At 41.6% G+C, this 23,215-nt stretch overlaps 1 protein-coding gene across 3 annotated transcripts in view; it reads left to right on the plus strand.

The window, feature by feature from the left end:
- Positions 1–16,172, plus strand: part of rfx7b (regulatory factor X7b) — an 88,483-nt gene extending 72,311 nt beyond the window's left edge. For all 3 annotated transcript variants that reach the window (XM_072913942.1, XM_072913941.1, XM_072913940.1), the window contains 5 exons: positions 4,536–4,652; positions 6,306–6,390; positions 6,477–6,687; positions 10,112–10,407; positions 10,483–16,172. In XM_072913942.1, the coding sequence (XP_072770043.1) occupies positions 4,536–4,652; positions 6,306–6,390; positions 6,477–6,687; positions 10,112–10,407; positions 10,483–13,761 (3,988 nt within the window). In that variant the 3' untranslated portion in view covers positions 13,762–16,172. The remainder of the gene's footprint in view (positions 1–4,535; positions 4,653–6,305; positions 6,391–6,476; positions 6,688–10,111; positions 10,408–10,482) is intronic.
- The last annotated feature ends 7,043 nt before the right edge of the window (positions 16,173–23,215 follow it).

Here is a 23,215-nt window from a genome sequence, read left to right on the forward strand (position 1 = left end):
TGTTAACAAGACTGGGATTGGATACTCACTTGTCATTCCAAAGTGAGTATCCAATCACAAGTTGCAATTTAGCAGGAAGCGGATAGTGTTGACCCACAAAGAAGGAGAAGAAAACATTGATTAGGTGGGAGATATATATTTGCAAGGCCAGAGAAACTACATCTTGTGAGACGATGTCGGCGATGAAATGGGGAAATGCCCGCCATTTCCACTCGAATCAACCGACTACAAGGGGTTATACGGCGTCGAATGGGTGCTACAAATTATTTTATTTCTTTATTTTTTCACGTTTAATATGTTTTTTGCTATTTTAATTTTGACAGTACCACATAAGATATGTTTTAATTGCTGATACGGGTTTATTGATTTTTAATTGCGCCAGAAAATAACCCGTTTTGAACACTGTTGAGGTGCTTCAATGCAAAGTAGTGCGTAAATGTGTTCCTGTGTAGTATTTATCCAGCAATGGTCATGTGGTGACAACAATTATGGTATTTTGAGAGGTAATCATTGAAGTCGGACATCACTGAAGGCCTAGGTGAGAAACGCAAAGCCCGCCACTGCTTGTGAGTAATGTAGGATCCTGACAGAGGTACACAAAATCTGACGCTCTTTTTAAACTTTATTGCCGACCTTAAGTAGGAAAACAAAAATATTGCTATTCGGTAACAGTAAAAGAGAAAGTCAATCACAAATACAAAATAGACAGAGTAGACCTTGTCTGAGTAAAAGAAACACAATTTTCGGGTGTAATAATACACAATAAAATTAACTGGAAATCTCATATTAAAAATATACACAAGAGATGGCAAGAACTATGTCAATATTGAATAAAGCAAAAATATCCACTCCATATTTTCTGCTGCTTGGCAGCGTTACCATATCTGAGTGTAGAAATATGGGGAAATAACTACAAGAGTACACTTCATCCACTAACCGTGTTACAAAAATATCAGCTAGAATAATACATAATGTTAGATATATCTTTATTTATTTATTCAAAAATATTAAAATGCAATGATTTGTTGTGTTTGCAAACTGCTAAAATTATGTACAAAGCAAACTGTAACTTGCTACGCAAGAATGTACAACAATTCTTCTCAACAAAATAGGAGAAATATAACCTAAAAAAAAATGTAGTTTACAACATTTTTATGCACGTACAACACTTCAAACCTTAAGTATATCAGTATGTGGAATTAATTTATGGAATGGATTAAGCAAAGAAGTCAAACAAAGTACTAATATGATCCAGTTTAAGAAACTGTTTAAACGCAGAGTGTTTACAAAAAACATAGTAGAAGAATCCTGAAAAAAGATTTTAAACTTTATTGAAAAAATAGATAATCTTATACATCTCATGATGTGATTTACAACTTATTTAGCTATTTATTGAGAAGTTTTATTATGTATTTTGTATGCATTTAAATTGTGTACAAATTGAGAGCAGGAAGTGAATGTGTTCGTAGTTGCCGTGAAATGGCAAATGGGTAGGATTAAATAAACTCTGCTTCTTCCTACTCCTTTTCGGACATGTTGTAGTGAGAAATAGGAAACATGTAATGTTACATATTGTAATTGTATGCATGTTCGAAATAAACTTAAATAATGAACATGCTATCAATTTAATTTTGTTTACAGTGTATAGCGCCAGATCACAACAGAAAGCACTTTACATATGGAATAGGTCCAGAACCACGCTCCTCATACGTTAGGTATGTAACAGTATGAACATGTTATATCACGATTACTCTGACAAGAATTATAGATAGATAGATAGATAGATAGATAGATAGATAGATAGATAGATAGATAGATAGATAGTACTTTATTGATTCCTTCAGGAGAGTTCCCTAACAAAAATTAAAATTAAAATTAAAATTCCAGCAGCAGTGTACAGAATTGAGATCGGATTTAAAAATTAAAAAGTAAATAATGAGGGTATAAATGGAAATAAAATAGAAAATGTAACAATAAGAATAAAAATTAAAAAAGCAACAATAAGAATACAAATATAACAGTCAAAATAAGAATATAACAAGAGAAACTAGGCAGTAGTTACCATGTTATGAAAATGTATTGCACTGTTTTTTGTTATTTTGTTTGTAAATATCACGCTATTGTTGAATGTGCTCAAAAAGTAATAGGGAAAAATGTTAAATGGGCTTGTATTCATGTAAGCATTTAAGCTAGCTAGCGATTAATGGCGTTAGCTAGCGATTAGTGGTGCTAGCTAGCAATCAGCACGTTAGCTTTCTTCTCCAGGAAAATTAGCAATATCACTAGTCTGTGAGTTTATCAAATTGCGGCTATCCATCATAGTTTTGCGATATTTTTTGTCATTGGCCCTAGGCACATTGCAGATACAAAATTTAACAAAAAATAAAAATCTGCAAATAATAATAATACAAAGCTTTGTGTAGTGACCACTGCCTTAGTGGGTATTTAACTGCTCGCTAGCTAATGGCACATAATTCAACAGGTTAAAAGGAATCAAGACTTTTTGTGTAATAAAATAATAATCGATAGTTAAGAATGAGTCCGTCAATTTTCTGGTTGATTAATAATTTTTTGGAAGCAATTGCACTTCAAAGAAAGATAACATGATATCAGTTATTTGGATATTGAGGTACATTCATCCAATACCTGGGGCAGAATTATTTTTTAAAAAAAACAAAAAAAAAAACTAATATTTGATACATTTAAAGGTGCCATGTGTAATAATTTCATGTCAAGTCATCATTAAATGGCCCTGATATGTAAAAAGGCATTAATAAATCATGTTCTTTTCGAATACCTGTATAATTGGTAACATAAGTTCAGCCGGGATATGTTAATGTCAAAATTAGATTTACAGCCCCGAAATATTGTTATTGTTTTCATTTCGATGCCCCGCCCTCCACCGTTTCACCAATTAGAAAGTCAGTGAGTGTGTCACATCCAGGTTGACAGTTACGCACCGCCCTCTTCGTCGAGCTACTGCCACTGGTAAAGTTACTAAACATGTCAGACCATAGTAAATCTAAAAGGCCTTGTTACGATTCTCAACTTATTCATGACAAAGCCAGGAACAAAACGAGGATTTGTATCGGGGATGCCTTTGAAAGATGGAGATGATTGAAGATTCTTTCATCTTCTCCGCTTGTTAATTTCCTTCTTGATAGGTAAGTCGGGTAATTATGTTTTCTTATTACTTGTAATAAATGAAAATGGACATTTCGTATGTAAACTATACTGTCCATTACAGTCTATGATATTGTCTAACAAAGCAAGTATGTTCGTGCAACGAATGCTTAGCATGCTAGCCCGGTCAATGACACATCGACATATAGGCTAACAGGGGAAATATATGCCTGTTAGCCTGTATGTCGATGTGTCATCCAACTGACAGTGCAAAATATATTTTCGACAAATAAAACCTATGAGGATAAGGGTAGTGTCAGTGCCTATTTCGTTCTCAATATGCTGATACGCTGAGGAAATGCGTTCCAACATTAGCACGGCTAATTGCGGTTTCTGGTACTGTATGTGCATCAGGCACATATGGGGTGGTATTTGCTTGGCACAATATAATGCATTACATGTAATGATTTTCTACTTTGTGTATTGACATCCAAAATCCCTGCCGTTGTGTCCTTGGGCAGGACACTTCACCTTTGCCCCCGGTGCCGCTCACACTGGTGAATGAATGATGAATGAATGGTAGGTGGTGGTCGGAGGGGCCGTAGGTGCAAACTGGCAGCCATCGCTTCCGTCAGTGTGCCACAGGGCAGCTATGGTTACAAATGTAGCTTACCACCACCAGATGTAAATGAATGATGGGTTCCCACTTCGCTGTGACCGCTTTGATTATGTAACAATAGAAAAAGCGCGATATAAAATCTAATCCATTATTATTATTATTATTATTATTGACATGGTAGTAGGCTATATGATTTTTGCGTAACGTGGTTTATGCTTAATGTGGGTTGGCTCATAGAATCACACTCTGCACTGAAAGATGGTGATGTGCGTACATGGAAGAGAATGCAGTGCGTCAGGTTGGATGCAACAAAGTATGGTAGGCCTATGCAACATATAATATATTATATATAATATATTTCGATGGTAGTCCGTGCGGTCAAACTAAACATTTTAGCAGGGTAATGCCAACAATCTGTCCCGACTCCCGATTAAAATATTGCTGCGTAACTTTACAAATACATTTGGCTAATCAAAATCAGTCAAATGTGGCATAATTACTTAGTATACCATCTTGCAAGAAGCATAAACAAGAGAAACCTACAGCGTAAGACTTGTCGATTGCCTTTTGACGTTCCTTGGAGTAGGATTCGGATTCGGCTGCATATCTGGCAACCTCAGTCATGAAGAGAGGGAGAGGACTACAGAATTTTGACCGTGATTGCAGTTCCATTTCTGGCCACTTTCCTACACATGGCACCTTTAAATTTGAGATTTTTAAGATAAGTTGTGAGGCCAGGTGAATTGTATTTCTTCAGCACCATTGTCTAATGGGTTATTTTTCTGTTTTGCAGGAGCTATTGTGACAATCTCTGCTACAATCCACTCAGTGCAGCAGACTTTGGGAAGATCATGAAGAATGTATTTCCCAACATGAAGGCACGTCGACTTGGAATGCGAGGAAAATCCAAATATCCTTTAAAACAAAACTTTTCAACATTTTTTTTAACTTGCTCTGTCTAGTTATTAGATTAACATTGCATCAATAACTATCAACGAAATTGACATCCTGATTGAATGTATATGTGTTCGAGTGCTGATTCCTATTAATTTTGTTGAATGAGCGCAAGATAAAATCGTTTCATAAACTAGAGAATGCAATTTGTACCAAAATTGCGTGTGAATGCAGAAAAGCTGAAACTGAAATGCTAACACTTAGCATGATATCCAGACAGCGTTAGAAAAAATGACTCAACTGTTAGCATGTGTCGAATACCAAAATATATGACTCTTAGATTAATACCTGCAAAAATAAGTAAAAAAAAAAAAAGATAGCATGGTAATGTCAGCATGCTAACAGTTAGCATGCGTCAAGTATCAAAATATATGACTGAGGTTTATACCTGCCAAAGTAGCTAAATAAATAAAAATAAATAGCTTGCTACAGCGTGTGTCAAATATCAAGATCTATGACTGAGGTTTATACCTGCCAAAATAGCTATAAACAAACAAACAAAAAACTAGCATGCTAGCATCAGCATGCTAACATGCGTCAAGTAACAAAATATAATACTCTGATGTTTATACCTGCAAAAATAACTATAAAAAAAAGCTAGCATGCATGCTAACATTGACAAGAAGTATTAGGACTCAGCTTTAGCAGCTTTATAACGGTTTGATTTTGTTTGTTTGAACATTTTTTCCTTCATTTTAAATGGAAAAAAAATGACCCACAAAATGTAGAATTCCTGGAAATGTGGGGATGTTTGGAAAATGAAAAAAAATGGTAGTGCATGCGTCATGAACATTTTGAAAGTGGAGTATAGAAAATGGATGGATTGATGGATGGAGTATAGTTTGAATCAGATTAAAAATGTGGAAGTGGAAGGTACACTAAAAAGGGCGGAAAAATAATTAGAATACCATATGTGTGAATCATTCACACAATTAATCAAATATGTTTCAGATTAACAAATATTTGGTTAGGAGCGGTTTGCATGTTCTCCCCGTGACTGCGTGGGTTCCCTCCGGGTACTGCGGCTTCTTCCCACCTCAAAAAACATGCACTTGGGGATAGGTTGATTGGCAACACTAAATTGGGCCTAGTGTGTGAATGTGAGTGTGAATGTTGTCTGTCTATCTGTGTTGGCCCTGCGATGAGGTGGCGACTTGTCCAGGGTGTACCCCGCCTTCCGCTCGATTGTAGCTGAGATAGGCTCCAGCGCCCCCCGCGACCCCGAAAGGATTAAGCGGTAGAAAATGGATGGATGGATGGTTAGGAGCGATAAGTAAGAGTGGTTGTGTACTCAAACAATTACTATTACCTAGTTTTACCACTAGAGGGCACTGACGACTTAACAATATTAATGCTCTACTGGAGCTGAAATAAAGCCAAAAGTAAAAAAATATATATATTGTTTAGTTTTATTGCAAGAATAGAGCACTTTCTATTTTACCTGGTGTATCTTAGGTTACATTTTTTTGTACGTCACAGCATGCTTGCAGTACGGAGACAAAGAATGGAGTAGAGACTATTTCACAAAAGAATGTAACAGGATTCAAAGCCTGGCACTGTTTGAAGTTTGAACACAAAAAATGTTGTACTAGCCTTAACTCCTTCCTACATATTGTTATAGCGGGTTAAGAAAGAAAGCTTTTGTTCACATGCCATCATTACCTAACCTGGATCTGCAGAAGTCAGGCGATGGGGTACGTTTTTGCTGTATGAAGCGTAAAACTCAACACAGATAATGCATACTGTACCTTCTCACTAATTTGCTCTTTGCCCATCTCAGTGTGAACTGATGGAGCCGGCTGGCCAGTCCCCGAACGCTGAGGATGAAATGAGGTCCGCAGCCTGCGGTCTGGTGTGTGAGTGGGCTCAAAAGGTCCTGAGTCGTCAGTTTGACAACGTGGAGGATCTTGCACGCTTCCTGCTGAACAGCCACTACATCGGCACCAAGTCCGTGGCTGCGCTCACGGTTATGACAGGAACACCCACAACAGGTAAAGATGATGGCACCTGCTGGTGAGAATGGTGGGGGCCCTAAGCAGATTTTAATTTTAAGGACCCTAAAATGCTCTTTTTTTTATTTGTCAAACATTTTTTATTAGTTTTTAATACATTTTAAATGTAATTTTAATCGACATGTTCAATGTTGTGCACTAAAACAAATTAATGGGAAGGAAATTATTCAACAATGTATGTTTTTAGTGCAAAATAACACACTTGACATAATGAAAACAAAGTTACACACGTTCCTGGCACCCTGTTTGTCAACTTACCAGCACTAACAATGTTTGCCACCGGAGGCAACAAAACTCTTTAGAGAAATATAATTGACAGAGCAGGAATGGGCTAGGCATATGTGTGCAGTAAAATTCCATTTGAAGCACCCTGTCATTCATTCATTAATATTTTACATGCTTTTGTTCACACTAAACTATTAAGAGGGGCGTCCCTACATACAGTTTATAAACCTGCAATAGTTCATAAGAAACCAGAAAAAAGGAATAAAAACATTTAAATAGTCCAACACATCAACATCAACAATCACTATTTATCTTTAAAAGGGGAGGTGCTCTTTTGGGGAATTTTGCCTATCATTCACAATTCTTATGCAAGACAAGAACACATATGTCTTTTTTCATGCATTCTAATTTGTATAATTTGGCAAATACGAGGTGGCTCACAATGCAGCTAATGGGAATAATCTATTCCACACACCGTATAAAGGCCTCTAAAAAAACATCCAAAAATCACCAAAAATACTTCATTTACATGTCATGACTGAATATTAACCAAGTATTAGTGATATTGTTATAAGCACTAACACCGAGGAACTAAAATACTTATAGCGGTGCAGTAATCACAGAGAGGTAATTAGCTTATGCACTATTTAGAGACTGAGCTTGTGAGCTGCTGCAACACCTCTAAGTTGGTAAAAGTTATTTCTAGATTATATATCATGCCTCTCACTTGTATGTTAGAACGTAGTGGCCATATACCGAAAAGTTGGTCAACTTTGACATTTAACTTAGACCCGGAGATTGCGAGAAAGGCGCGAAAAGACACTTGTTTGCGCCAATTTTTTTATTTTTTTTTTACCTTTCTTTAAGGAACTTAAACTTTTCATTTAGTTCTTCATCTAAATGAAAAGATTTAAACATCCATTCAGTAGGCATCCCAGGGAGAGCAGACATTACCGTATTTTCCGCACTATAAGGCGCACCGGATTATTAGCCGCACCTTCTATGAATTACATATTTCATAATTTTGTCCACCAATAAGCCGCCCCGGACTAAAAGCCGCGCCTACGCTGCGCTAAAGTGAATGTCAAAAAAACGCTGCGCTAAAGTGAATGTCAAAAAAACAGTCAGATAGTTCAGTCAAACTTTAATAATATATTGAAAACCAGCGTTCTAACAACTCTGTCCCAAAATGTACAAATGTGCAATCACAAACATAGTAAAATTCAAAATGGTGTAGAGCAATAGCAACATACCGGTAATGTTGCTCGAACGTTAATGTCACAACACACAACACACAAAATAAACATAGCGCTCACTTTCTGAAGTTATTCTTCATTCGTACCGGTAAATCCTTCGAATTCTTCGTCTTCGGTGTCCGAATTGAAAAGTTGCGCTAGCGTGGCTTCCAAAATGGCGGGCTCCGTCTCTTCGAAATCATCGGATTCAGTGTCGCTGTTGTTGTGCAGCAGTTCTGTGAATCCTGCCTTCCGGAAAGCTCGGACCACAGTTGTGACAGAAATATCTGCCCAGGCATTTACAATCCACTGGCAGATGTTGGCGTATGTTGTCCGGCGTTGTCTGCCCGTCTTAGTGAAGGTGTGTTCGCCTTCGGTCATCCATTTTTCCCACGCAGTTCGCAGTCGTGATTTGAATGCCCTGTTGACACCAATATCCAGCGGTTGGAGTTCTTTGGTTAATCCACCCGGAATGACGGCGAGTGTTGTATTTGTGTGCTTCACTTGTTTTTTGACACCATCTGTGATGTGGGCGCGCATAGAGTCATATATCAACATGGACGGAGCAGCGTGAAAAAAGCCACCCGGCCGCTTCGCGTAAACTTCCCTTAACCACTCGCTCATCTTTTCTTCATCCATCCATCCCTTCGAGTTAGCTTTTATGATGACGCCGGCTGGAAAGGTCTCTTTTGGCAAGGTCTTCCTTTTGAATATCACCATGAGTGGAAGTTAGCATGGCAAGCTAGAACCACAGTGAAGGATGACTTCTCATTCCCTGTGGAGCGAATATTCACCGTACGTGCTCCCGTTCCACAGTGCGGTTCAGTTGCTGTGAAATACGGTAGTAATCCGTGTGCGGATGGAGAGATTGCGTCTTTTTATGACCCGGATCGTTTAGTAGGAGCCATTTTGTGGTCTTTACAGATGTAAACAGGAAATGAAACGTACGGTGATATCCGCGCGTTTTTTCTTCTTCTTCCGGGGGCGGGTGAAGCGCTTCCTGTTCTATGGGGGCGGGTGAAGCGCTTCCTGTTCTATGGGGGCGGGTGCTTTCCTTGGCGGTTGCTTGCGTAGAAGAAGAAGCGCTTCCTGTTCTACCGGGAAAAAAGATGGCGGCTGTTTACCGAAGTTGCGAGACCGAAACTTTATGAAAATGAATCGTAATAAAGCGCACCGGGTTATTAGGCGCACTGTCAGCTTTTGAGAAAAATTGTGGTTTTTAGGTGCGCCTTATAGTGCGGAAAATACGGTAAGTGATTGTTGTATTATGTTTGTTATTTATTGTTTTGCACTTAGTAATAGTGTTACTTTCTGCATCTGCCTAGCATCCACTTCCCAAAACTTGTAGCTCATCCCCCATATATATTCAGGCTCAAAAACATGAAATTCTGCATCATCATTTGTCCCAAAGTAGTCGTTGTTGGCTCTCATGAAGTCTGCCATGATTAGTAGTTGTTGTTGTTGAAGGAAATAGTGAACGTTGTTATGCGTCTGAAATTAGTGCGCTGCCGTATGCTTAAAATGAGTAAATTATGTAAATATTACACATTATTATGAATGTGCGTGTTACTGCATTACATACATACTTACAGCGTGTATATATAATGTTTTGGGATGTTTTTTAGAGGGCTTTATAGGTGGAATAGAGCGAATCCCATTACCTCTATTGCTGGCTGACTTTTGCTAGTGTTTATTTACTAGTTAGAATGCACAAACTAAAGACAGACATAAATGTGCTTGTCTCACATAAGGATTGTGAATGGCAGAATTCCAAAAAAGTGCAGTTCCCCTTTCAATTGACAAAATATCAAAATGTCGCAGATCTTGAAATAAATGTAATATGCAATAAGGGTTACGCAATTTGAACTGTACTTTGTCCCAATTCAGACATGAAAACCTGCTTTGTTAGCCATTCATTTTTCAATGTTGTCTCTCTTTCACAGGCATGAAGACACCAACTCCTTCCTCAGCATTTGTGCCCACAGCCGAAGCCAACTCCTTCCATCCCCAGGTGAAGACCCTCCCCTCCCCCTCTGTCGATGCAAAGCAGCAACTGCAGCGGAAGATCCAAAAGAAGCAGCAAGAGCAGAAGCTCCACTCTCCTTTACCCAGCGATGCCCAAGTCAAGCGAACGGAGGTCAGCACCCCTGGCCCAACCATCCCCTGCGGAAGCCCAGCTCTGTTGTCCCCCCAGCCCACTATTGGCATTGTAGTAGCAGCTGTTCCCAGCCCTGTCACGGTATGTACCATTAAGAAGAAAGCTTACCTATTCTACCTGTGACTGACTGTGTTTCTGTTGTTGCTGTTCACCCAGGTTCAGAGAAGCAGGCAGCTAATGACCTCGCCGAGCCCTGTCGGTACAACTGAGGGGAAAGTGTTGCCTGTCAACTTCCAAGTGGTCACACAATCACTCAAGCAGTCCCCCAAAACTCCACAGAATATCCCAGCTAGTCCTGTGGCAGTACGACACGGCACCCGGTACGCTCAAATCCTGCCCAAGCCCTCCGCCACGAGTGCCATCACACTTCGTTCCCCTCCCACTCTGCTCATCACCAACAGCCCCATAAAAACTGTGATGCCCACTCCCCACGTCAGCTCGGTCAATGTGGTCAAGATGGCCATTGCCTTGGCCCCCAGCAGCAGCAGTAACAGCAGCAGCACCGCCATGCGCCCCACCTCTACCGGGATGGGCACGCTATCCGCCTTAGATGAGTCCCAGCAGTCACTCAGTGCGACGATGACTTCTGCAGTCAGAGCCGGCGCCTTCAGTTTGACATCATTCAATGAGGCCACCAAGGGTGTGGCTGATAACAACGACAACGGTGTGGAGAAAACTGGCGCTGGGGCCGCTGAGGACCGATTGACAAAGTTACGGGCTATTAGTGAGCCCAGCTTCTCTGTTAAGTGTTCGCCAGGACTGAACAACAAGGTCTCAAGGTTAAAGAGCGACTCCACATCCCCGCCCTCCTCTGTAACTGCAGCTGGAATCCAGGACAGCAATAACAGTAATTGCCATGACAGCACCTTTTACTTGACTGTTGATAATCACAAATTGCATGGCAACATGTCATCTATCAGTATTCCTGCTTCAAAGGACCCTTGTTCAGATGTCAAAAGTCCCAGGAAGCGCACAGGCCCTAGCGCTGAGTCCCATATAATTCCTGTGAAGAGAGTTTTTATATCTCAGCAGTCAATGGCTGCATCTGACAATCCCCCACCTGGAATGAGTGCAGCAGTAAAGAGGATCCCACGACCAGGAACTCCAGCCAGACCTGAGAGCGCACCCTGCAAAGTGACTGTGAAACACACTTCTGTCGGCCCCACGCAAATCCTGGCGCTCTCCGATTCACCCATCACGCACACCGAGGGCGCCCTGACTCTTGTCAAACCGCAGGCCTTGTTGGTGAAACGGGAAGCACGTTCACTCAGTGCCGACACTAGCAGCGCAGTCGTCAGAACGTCCGACCAGGTCTTGTTGCAGCAGATCACGGTGGACACACGAGCCAACTCAGGATCACAAGTTGCCTCTGTGATGAGTGAACTGAAGAGCACAATATGGGAGGAAGGTCAGCTTGATGAGCTTCGCAAGCAGGCGTTCGCTCAGCAGATACCAGCAGAACACAAGCAAGCCACAACAGACCAGATTTCGATTATTGCCCAACCCTCTGAAACCCCGGGACAACTTGCTCTCGCACAGGAGATGGTCGACTTTTCCGGGTCTCAGCCGAGTATGGACTACTTCCCGTTCAACGACGACGACATGACACAGGACAGCATCGTGGAGGAGCTCGTCCAGATGGAGGAGCAGATGAAGCTGAAAGTTTTGTTTGGCAGCTGCGTGGACGCTTCTCTTCAAGGCCAGCCGGCCGGCAACCAAGCATCCGTGCTCAATGCTCAGCAAGCAGGCTCTTCTTTTTACCACTCTGCCCACAGCAGCACCACGCCAGTCCAAACTCCCACCCCGACTCCCACGCCAACCCCGACGCCAACCCCTACCTCTGAGATGACCCTTGGCCACAGCCTGACGAGAGAGAGCCCCTGCTCCCGCATGGCTCCCATCACTCCTGTGGACGGAGCGTTGGGACGCCACACGCCCATCAGCACCCCTCTGTCCAACTGCAGCAGCAGCGTCCCCCCGAGCCCGGTGGAGTGCAGAAACCCTTTTGCGTTCACGCCCATCAACTCCAGCATCACCGGTTACCATGACGCCAGTATTGTCTCCAGCAGCCCCGTCAAGCCAATGCAAAGGCCAATGCCGACTCACCCTGACAAGGCCAAACTGGAGTGGATCAACAACCGTTACAACAGCAATTCAGGAGGTCCGTTGTCCAACCACAGCATCGGTATCCTGCCCAGCTACCAAGATCTGGTTGATGACCAGTTTCGTAAACCGCATGCATTTGCAATTCCTGGCCAGTCCTTTCAACCCCAGTCGAGGTCAGACTCAGCACATTTTGGTCGTTTGACGCCTATCTCCCCTGTGCAGCAGCAAGTAACTGGCGTGACCACACCTACTAAACAGGAGAGCTTTGCTGTGCCTGCACCGTTAGACAACAAGGCGTCAACGTCATCGGCATCCAGTACTTTCCGTTGCCGCAGTGTCAGCCCCGCCGTGCGCCAGAGGCACTTCAGCGGAAACACCGGGCCTCAGACGACCACCACTGATACCTCTACCACCACACAGACGGTCGCCTCACCTTTTAACTCACCCATCACCTCCGAAGTGCTCAGCATCCTGTCCAGCAGCCAGACGGTCAGCACTGTCCACAGCATGGTCCAACGCAGCCAGTCTGTGCCTCTGAACATCATGATGCAGAGTGAGATGCTGCCCGTGCAGGGTCAGAATAACACCGCCAAAATCAGCAACGTCCTTCTCAGCAAGATGGAGGCGGACGGGGACGATTCTGTCCGAGGCCTGGGGATAAACAACCTTCCCTCTAACTACACGGCACGCATGAACCTCACACAGATTCTGGAGACAACCCCGGCCTTCACCGTGGGAACGCAGCACCAGACGCCGCTGCCGGTCAGCTCCAGCCCAGCCGCCTTCCAGCTGCAGCAGCACGGCTACCTCGCCACCGCCAGTGGGGACCACGTGAGCTTCTCCACTGCGGACAGCCAAGCACAAGAGGGCGCCGGTGAGCCAGACCAGCAACAGCAGCAGCTCCAGGAGCTCCCTGTGCAGACGCAGCCGCCGCTCCTCCTCCAGAGCACACAGCAGCAGGAAGCGGAGGACGAGCAGCAGCAGCTGGACTTCAACAACACTGTCAAGGACTTGCTGGGGGACGACACCCTCAACCCCAGCTCTCAATTGGTGGGCCAGGTGGCCTCAGAACTCAACGCCGTGGCGTCCGACTTTTCAAACGACATCCGACTGACCACAGATCTGTCCAGTAGCATCACTGACTTTAACACCTTGGACCACAATCTGCTGTTTGACCCCAACCAGCAGCAGGAACAATATGAAGACTCAACACTGGAAGAACTGAAGAACGACCCTCTTTTTCAGCAGATATGCAGTGATACTGTGAACTCCGGCTTTGACTGGCTGGAGAGCAAAGACCAGCCCACCACAGTAGAGATGCTCGGCTGATCTGAACTTGTATTCTCTACCACTTCTGCTCTTTGTCGTTTGTTGGTTTGGTGCGTAACTTAACTAGTATATCCGTTTTGACAACGACAGTTTGTCGGGATTTGTCTGGACTTTGCCGTTTGTTCTGTTTTTAAAAGTGCCAGGCTTACCAGAAAATCTCCCCCCCCCGCGCTGATGTTAACCTTCTCTCCTTTTTTCCCCCCTCCGTCATGACTCCCTCCTTGTGTACAATCAAGACATGATAGCGGGGAGAATTTGCTGTGTCAGCATGCAGTTACCAAGATGTGTGAGCCATTAGGAGAAACACGATTCTTCCATGTTAGAAGCAGTCAATAATGCAATATTGAACAAACACGTCAAGGTTGTGCACAACAGGAAAACAAATACTTTCCGTGCGTGCACTTAACCAAATGTAGATAACCATAAGGCGGAAGTGTAGGTTGCTGGACGTTGGCCTGCCATATCAAATTATTAAAAAGGGTAGCAAACGGGGCTGCCAGGTGCTGAATTTATGACGTTTTCTTTCTACTTTATCACAAAATCAGTGGAGAACTGATTGACGCCTGAGCATTTCTTTCTTAAACTTGTACTGTTGAATATCTTGGAATAGGATTTATTTCAGGCCACTTGTCGAACTAAACATTGAAAGGAATCAACAACTGGCTGCCTTATTCCTTCAGTCCAAGGCCTTACACCATCTCTGGAGAGACTGTATATAGCGAAATGTTCAAATAAAAGCGTCTTATCATGGCAGCTGTTCTGTCATCTGGTTCGGCTGCAGTAGAGATGCATCTATTTTGTACAGGCTTAGAGCAATTTGCTATACGGTTGTTTCACGACAGAACCCATGGCAGGCACGCTTTACGTCACGAGAGCTTTTTTGTTTTGTTTTTTGTTTTTGGCACGTTGGGGGAAAAAAAAATGGTGTGGAGAAGGCTTAGCTACTTAATCAGCGTTCATTGACGTCAACTTGAATGAAATGTGCGATCCAGCCTTATTTCCATGCCAAAGATTTGGAAAAATGATTTTGTTATTATTACACATTGTCACTCCCAATAAGTAAAATGATTAAGCTACATCAACTCTATGTACAGTATGTATATTAGGGAAGTGGTCACCGTCCAATAGGTGACCACGGACCTGCAAAAAGCATGTTGAAACTATCATGTGACACAGTAGGAGGCTTACTTGCATTTTTGGCAATTGTCAATGTTGTACAAGTTATGTTCATGCTCCATTTGTAAATAGGATAGCTACATAGAGATTTGATGTATCCGGACACTACAGTATATTATGGCCATTATTATAGCTAAGTATGTGTCATTTAAAAGAGACATTAAAAAAAAAAAGCTTAACAGTCGTAGTCAGCAAGATACTGTATGTTGTGTGTTACATTTCTGGCTTAGCGTGTCGTAAAAGTAATGCTGTCTGGTCTTCGCTTGCTGATTTTATTTGACTTTTTCGAGGAGAAGCAGAGGGTGCTTTGAGCAGGACAAAAAAAAAACACAATACTGATAGCTTGTTGCCAACTCTTTTGTTTTTGTGACAAAGCCTTTCAGCAGACACTGGATTTAAAAACAACAACAAACTTTGGAGGTTCAACATTATTGCACTAAATTTTTACGACACGCCTTTTGCCACGTCTTAATGGACAAATGTAATGATGGACGCCCGCAACATAAAAAAAAAATATTTTTTATGACAAGGGGAGTAAGGAAAACAAAGTGTCAGAAAATGACTAATTGTCTTGTAGCAAAATGTGCATTAATCTCAGTGAGATACACATTTCTTACACGTTCTCATACATGAGAATATGAAGCGTTGGGTATAGGGGGGTAAAAAAGTTCAAGAGTAACCTTTAAAAACCTACATGCTCCTTGTGTTATAAATGATTGTACGCACGCATGTGTGATGTCTTCTGTTGTACTTTATATATATTCTCGGTGACCACTGTCTGCTGTGATGTGGGCAGGTTCTGTTAACCAGACGGGCAGTGCCAGTTTTGTCAGCTACTTCTGTTGTTTGCTGTTTACTAAGTTAACTTTGTTCTCTCGTTTTATGTTGATTTTACTTCCTGAAAGACATTTTCTTGTGTGTTTTTTTTACATATAAAGGCACTGATGTTTGAATTCTAATGAAGGAAACGCACCTCTTTTGAGCTCCATCAAGCAGTAATTTCCCCTTTGACTGACCCAGAACCAACTCTGTTCGACTATTTTATTCATTTCTACCAGTGGAAGAGAAAAAAATACCCTCCTCTGTGATGTTGTCTAGTGTACTGCTTAATGTACAGTAGCTTGTTAATATTGCAAACGCGTCGTTTCTTTTTTTTTTTTTTTCAATGGAAAGTACTCACTGGTGAGATTTTTAAAGTGGTTTTAAAAGCCAATAAACTTTTTTTAAAGAATGCACTGATTTGTTTTGATTGGTCTTTTGTTATTGGTGTAAGTCATGGTGTGAAACTCAGGGCCCAGGGGCGAGGTCTCGCCCGCCACATAATTTTATGTAGCCTGCGAAAGCCTGGAAATAATATGCGTTAATACAGTACTTAATTTTTTATTACTAAATGTACAAAACCAGTGAAGTTGGTACGTTGAGTAAATCGTAAATAAAAACAGAATACAATGATTTGAAAATTCTTTTCAACCTATATTCAATTGAATAGTCTGCAAAGACAAGATACTTTAATTCGGACAGGAAAACTAAATTTTTTTGCAAATATTAGCTCATTTGAAATTTGATGCCTGCAACATGTTTCAAAAAAGCTGGCAAAAGCGGCAAAAAAGACTTAAGGGATGCTCATCAAACCCTTATTTGGAACATCCCACAGGTGAACAGGCTAATTGGGAACAGGTGGGTGCCATGATTGGGTATAAAAGCAGCTTCCATGAAATGCTCAGTCATTTACAAACAAGGATGGGGTAAGGGGTCACCACTTTGTGAACAAATGTGTGAGCAAATTGTTTAAGAACAACATTTCTCAACCAGCTATTGCAATGAAATTAGGGATTTCACCATCTATGGTCCGTAATTTCATCAAAAGGTTCAGAGAATCTGGAGAAATCACTGCACGTAAGCAGCAAGGCTGAAAACCAACATTGAATACCCGTGACCTTCGATTCCTCAGGCGGTACTGCATCAAAAAGCGACATCAGTGTGTAAAGGATATCACCACATGGGCTCAGGAACACTTCAGAAAACCGCTGTCAGTAACTACAGTTGGTCGCTACATCTGTAAGTGCTAGTTAAAACTGCTATGCAAGGCGAAAGCCATTGATGGAAAGTGGAAAAGTGTTCTGTGGTCTGACGAGTCCACATTTCAAATTGTTTTTGGAAACTGTGGACGTTGTGTCCTCCGGAACAAAGAGGAAAAGAACCATCCGGATTGTTCTAGGCGCAAAGTTCGAAAGCCAGCATCTGTGATGGTATGGGGGTGTATTAGTGCCCGAGGCATGGGTAGCTTACCACCATTAATGCTGAAAGGTACATGCAGGTTTTGAAAAAAACATATGTTGCCATCCAAGCAATCTTATGGACGCCCCTGCTTATTTCAGCAAGATAATGCGTGTTACAACAGCGTGGCTTAATAGTAAAAGAGTGCAGGTACTCGACTGGCCTGCCTGTAGTCCAGACCTGTCTCCCATTGAAAATGTGTGGCGCAATATGAAGCATAAAGTACCACAACAGGGACCCCGGACTGTTGAACAACTTAAGCTGTAGCAAGAATGGGAAATAATTCCGCTTGAAAAGCGTCAAAAATTGGTCTCCTCAGTTTCCAAACGTTTACTGAGTGTTGTCAAAAGGAAAGGCCATGTAACACAGTGGTAAAAATGCGCCTGTGCCAACTTTTTTGCAATGTGTTGGTGCCATTAAATTCTAAGGTAATGATTATTTGCAAAAAAACAAGTTTCTCAGTTCGAACATTAAATATCTTGTCATTTCAGTCTATTCAATTGAATATACTGTAAGTTGAAAAGGGTTTGCATATCATTATATTCTGTTTTTATTTACGATTTACACAACATGCCAACTTCATTGGTTTTGGGTTTTGTACAAGAAACATCTTTTATTTTTCTGCTGAATGAATGAATGTGACTACCAAGATGGAGGATTATATATACAAGCTAAAAAAAGCTGGACTTTAGACCAAACGGAAGGTGTCTTTTATAAATAAATAAAAAATAATGTACATGCATGATAGCTTATATAGAGAGGTTTAATGCATGTACTTTATCTATAAATAAGACCACACTTTTTTTTTTATAAAAGTAAATCTTTGATAACATATTTATGAAAGTGAATTATTCTCTTATTTTTCTTATCTTCCTAATGAGCAGCCTGTATTAAGATTGATGACAGTGTATTCAATTAAATTGGAACCACACCGCACGTCACCGGGGTCATGTTGACTTTAACGGGTAGTCGGCAACCCGCGGCTCTAGAGCCGCATGCGGCACATTAGCACCGCCCTAGTGGCTCCAGGGAGCTTTTTCAATAATGTATACAAATGGAATAAGAAGGGCGGTAAAATGTGTTTTTTTGTTTTAATATGGTTTCTGTAGGAGGATGAACATGACACAAATATTCCCAATTGTTAGAAAGCCCACTGTTTAATATGTTTGTGTTTATGCTTCACTGATGAGAGTATTTGGCGAGCGGCGTTTTGTCCTACTAATTTCGGCGTCCTTGAACGCACCGTACTTGTGTGGACTGTGACGCAAACGTTTGTTTACATCATCAGAAGTGCCCATTAGGTCGATTAGGGAGGGTGTGTCAGTCGATCGCGAGGCATTAACAAAAGTAGACCTAAAATGACTGATCATCAGTCTCCACTACGACGTCACGTTCCTCACTTGGTTGACATTCACGGCACTCGAGGATCTTATGCGATGGCGCCGGCTGCTGCGACCTTAGTGCAAAGGGAAAAAAATAATGACCGTCAGAAATGCAAGAAGCACTTTTTATTCTAACAAACTCTCTCCCTGTACCGGCTGTCAAAAGTATAATGACCGACCGCCCAGTTCCTGTCTTCACAGTAAAAGTGCGGCTCTATCCTGCCAGCACTAACAAAATAAAAGTCTCAGAAAGCTAGCGCACACAAGCTAGCAAGCAACTGAGTTAACTCCAATGTAGTTCTTGTAAAGGATATAAAAACAAGTATGGATGCTAAAAAGCCAAAAACAACCACTTTCATGTGGTATTGGAAAGAGAGGACTGTTTCCAACTACTGTGAATCCTGTCTGATTCCAAGCAATACAAGTCATCGGAATCAGGTAATACACCAACTTATATTCTTGTCTTCATGAAAGAAATGGAATCTATATGTGTTAATGTGTTGAACATGTTTGTATTTTTATTAAACACCTTTAACATGTGAACAAAAAAACAACACAAAAAAAAACAAAAAACATCTAGTGTTTCTCAAACATGAACAACATCAAATCCAAATACCGCACCCGCCTCACAGATAAGAGCTTGCAGTCTAATATAGCTAATATAAACACTTCCATCAAGTGTTGCTTTCATTTTAAGACATATATAAGGCTTTTACTTTTTTGCGGCTCAAGTTAGATTTTTTTTTATATGTATATTTGATCCAATATGGCTCTTTCAACATATTTGGTTGCCGACCCTTGAAACAAACATTCATCCACATTCATGTACAAACCCCGTTTCCATATGAGTTGGGAAATTGTGTTAGATGTAAATATAAACGGAATACAATGATTTGCAAATCCTTTTCAACCCATATTCAATTGAATGCACTACAAAGACAAGATATTTGATGTTCAAACGCATAAACTTTTTTTTTTTTTGCAAATAATAATTAACTTAGACTTTCATGGCTGCAACACGTGCCAAAGTAGTTGGGAAAGGGCATGTTCACCACTGTGTTACATGGCCTTTCCTTTTAACAACACTCAGTAAACGTTTGGGAACTGAGGAGACACATTTTTTAAGCTTCTCAGGTGGAATTCTTTCCCATTTTTGCTTGATGTACAGCTTAAGTTGTTCAACAGTCCGGGGGTCTCCGCTGTGGTATTTTAGGCTTCATAATGCGCCACACATTTTCAATGGGAGACAGGTCTGGACTACAGGCAGGCCAGTCTAGTACCCGCACTCTTTTACTATGAAGCCACTTTGATGTAACACGTGGCTTGGCTTTGTCTTGCTGAAATAAGCAGGGGCGTCCATGATAACGTTGCTTGGATGGCAACATATGTTGCTCCAAAACCTGTATGTACCTTTCAGCATTAATGGTGCCTTCACAGATGTGTAAGTTACCCATGTCTTGGGCACTAATACACCCCCATACCATCACAGATGCTGGCTTTTTAACTTTGCGCCTATAACAATCCGGATGGTTCTTTTCCTCTTTGGTCCGGAGGACACAACGTCCACAGTTTCCAAAAAAAATTTGAAATGTGGACTCGTCAGACCAAAGAACACTTTTCCACTTTGTATCAGTCCATCTTAGATGAGCTCAGGCCCAGCGAAGCCGACGGCATATCTGGGTGTTGTTAATAAACGGTTTTCGCCTTGCATAGGAGAGTTTTAACTTGCACTTACAGATGTAGCGACCAACTGTAGTTACTGACAGTGGGTTTCTGAAGTGTTCCTGAGACCATGTGGTGATATCCTTTACACACTGATGTCGCTTGTTGATGCAGTACAGCGTAAGGGATCGAAGGTCACGGGCTTAGCTGCTTACGTGCAGTGATTTCACCAGATTCTCTGAACCCTTTGATGATATTACGGACCGTAGATGGTGAAATCCCTAAATTCCTTGCTGGTTGAGAAAGGTTTTTCTTAAACTGTTCAACAATTTGCTCACGCATTTGTTGACAAAGTGGTGACCCTCGCCCCATCCTTGTTTGTGAATGACTGAGCATTTCATGGAATCTACTTTTATACGCAATCATGGCACCCAGCTGTTCCCAATTAGCCTGTTCACCTGTGGGATTCTCCAAATAAGTGTTTGATGAGCATTTCTCAACTTTATCAGTATTTATTGCCACCTTTCCTAACTTCTTTGTCACGTGTTACTGGCATCAAATTCTAAAGTTAATGATTATTTGCAAAAAAAAAATGTTTATCAGTTTGAACATCAAATATGTTGTCTTTGTAGCATATTCAACTGAACATGGGTTGAAAAGGATTTGTATTCCGTTTATATTTACATCTAACACAATTTCCCAACTCATATGGAAATGGGATTTGTACTTTAAGATGAAAGTGCTTCAGCGATTTAATGATTACATAATACCCACATTATCGCATGAATTTCACTGCTCTATAAATTATGTAACTGGTTGCACCTAGGTAAATTACCTTGTCTTTGCTGGTGATTATGGTATCACCTGCTTTAATCGTAAAGCCCGGGGATTTACCTAGGTTGTGCTTGGACCCAAATAGGATGGACTTTGTTTTACCCAGGTGTAGTGACAGTTTGTTATCGGAAAGCCAGAGACAGAGATGACTTAGTTTGGTGCTGAGTGCACTTTCAATCTTCAATTCGTCCCTGTCCGAGGCCAGGATCGCAGAATCGTCTGCGAACAGGAACAAATTGCTGTTACATGCTGATTTCATGTCGTTAATGGTCCCAGAGTGCTCCCCTGTGGGACACCACAGCTCACCTTGAGAGGAGAGGACAGTGATCCGTTCACCTCGACCACATGTTCTCTATCCTCAAGGTAAGATTTCATCCAGTTTGTGGCTGCGCTGTCAAAACTGATTGCCCTCAACTAAATACTGTTAAACAAGTTGAGGGCAATCACTTGAAATCATCCATCCATCCATCCATTTTCTACCGCTTATACCCTTTGGGGTCGCGGGGGGCGCTGGAGCCTATCTCAGCTACAATCGTGCGGAAGGCGGAGTACACCCTGGACAAGTCGCCACCTCATCGCAGGGCCACTTGAAATCAACTGGAGGAAATCTTACCTTGAGGATAGAGAACAGGTGGTCGAGGTGATCAGATCACTGTCCTCTCCCTACAAGGTGAGCTGTGGTGTCCCACAGGGGAGCATTCTGGGACCATTGTTATTCTTGATTTACATTAACGACATGAAATCAGCAGGCAACAGCAGTTTGTTCCTGTTCGCGGACGATTCTGCAATCCCGGCCTCGGACAGGGACAAATTGAAGGTTGAAAGTGACTCAGCACCGAACTAAGTCATCTCTGTCTCTGGTTTTCTGATAACAAACTGTCACTACACCTGGGTAAAACAGAGTCCATCCTATTTGGGTCCAGGCACAACCTAAGTAAATCCCTGTGCTTTACGATTAAAGCAGCTGATACCATAATCCCCAGCAAAGACAAGGTCATTTACCTCGGTTGTATATTGGACAACACTCTCTCGGGTGAAAAAATGGCATTAAAAGCAATCACCAAGATCAATAATAAAACTAGATTTTTGGGCAGGATTTCTGCGTTTATCAACAGGGATACACTTAAGACCCTTGCCGGTGCCCTCATAGAGTGTCATTTTGACTACGCCTGCACCTCATGGTTCACCAGCTAGTATCCCCAAGCCACTAAAAACAAAACTGCAAATTTCCCAAAACAAGCTGGTGAGACTCCTGCTCAACCTCCCATACAGGACTCACCTAACTAAGCCCACTTTACCAAATTGGGATGGCTTAGAGTTGAGGAAAGAGTACACCAAATTGCAATGTGCCTGGTATTCAAAATACTCAGAGAAAGTGTCCCCAAGTACCTGTCCAAGTACTTTGAATGATTGATTGATTGAAACTTTTATTAGTAGATTGCACAGTGAAGTACATATTCTGTACAATTGACCACTAAATGGTATCACCCGAATAAGTTTTTCAACTTGTTTAAGTCGGGGTCCACTTAAATTGATTCATGATACATATATATACTATCATATATATATATACTAACATCATAATACAGTCATCACACAAGATAATCATCAGAGTATATACATTGAATTATTTACATTATTTACAATCCGGGGTGTGGGATATGGAGGGGGGTTTGGTTTGGTTGGTATCAACACCTCAGTCATCAACAATTGCATCATCAGAGAAATGGATATTGAAACAGTGTAGGACTGACTTGGTAGGATATGTACAGCAAGTAGTGGACATAGAGAGAGAGATCAGAAAGTATAAGAAAAAGTGTCTACATTTGATTGTTTACATTTGATTATTTACAATCCGAAGAGGTATTATGTGGAAGGGAGGGTGTTAGTATTTCACCAGAGTAAGTGATGCTCACAGGTACTACACGAGAGGGACTTCCTCAGACCTCGTCCCGCCCAAATTCAAGACTCTCATGGGAAAAAATGCATTGTACTATTTTGCCACCACACAGTGGAATGCACTACCATCAGACCTTAAAATTCTAACTTCCCTACATAATTTTAAAACTGCCATAAAATCATGGCTCAGCTCAACCTCCACCTGATCTGAACCAAAATTGATC

This window comes from Nerophis lumbriciformis, linkage group LG10 (assembly GCF_033978685.3).
Source record: "Nerophis lumbriciformis linkage group LG10, RoL_Nlum_v2.1, whole genome shotgun sequence".
NCBI lineage: Eukaryota > Metazoa > Chordata > Actinopteri > Syngnathiformes > Syngnathidae > Nerophis > Nerophis lumbriciformis.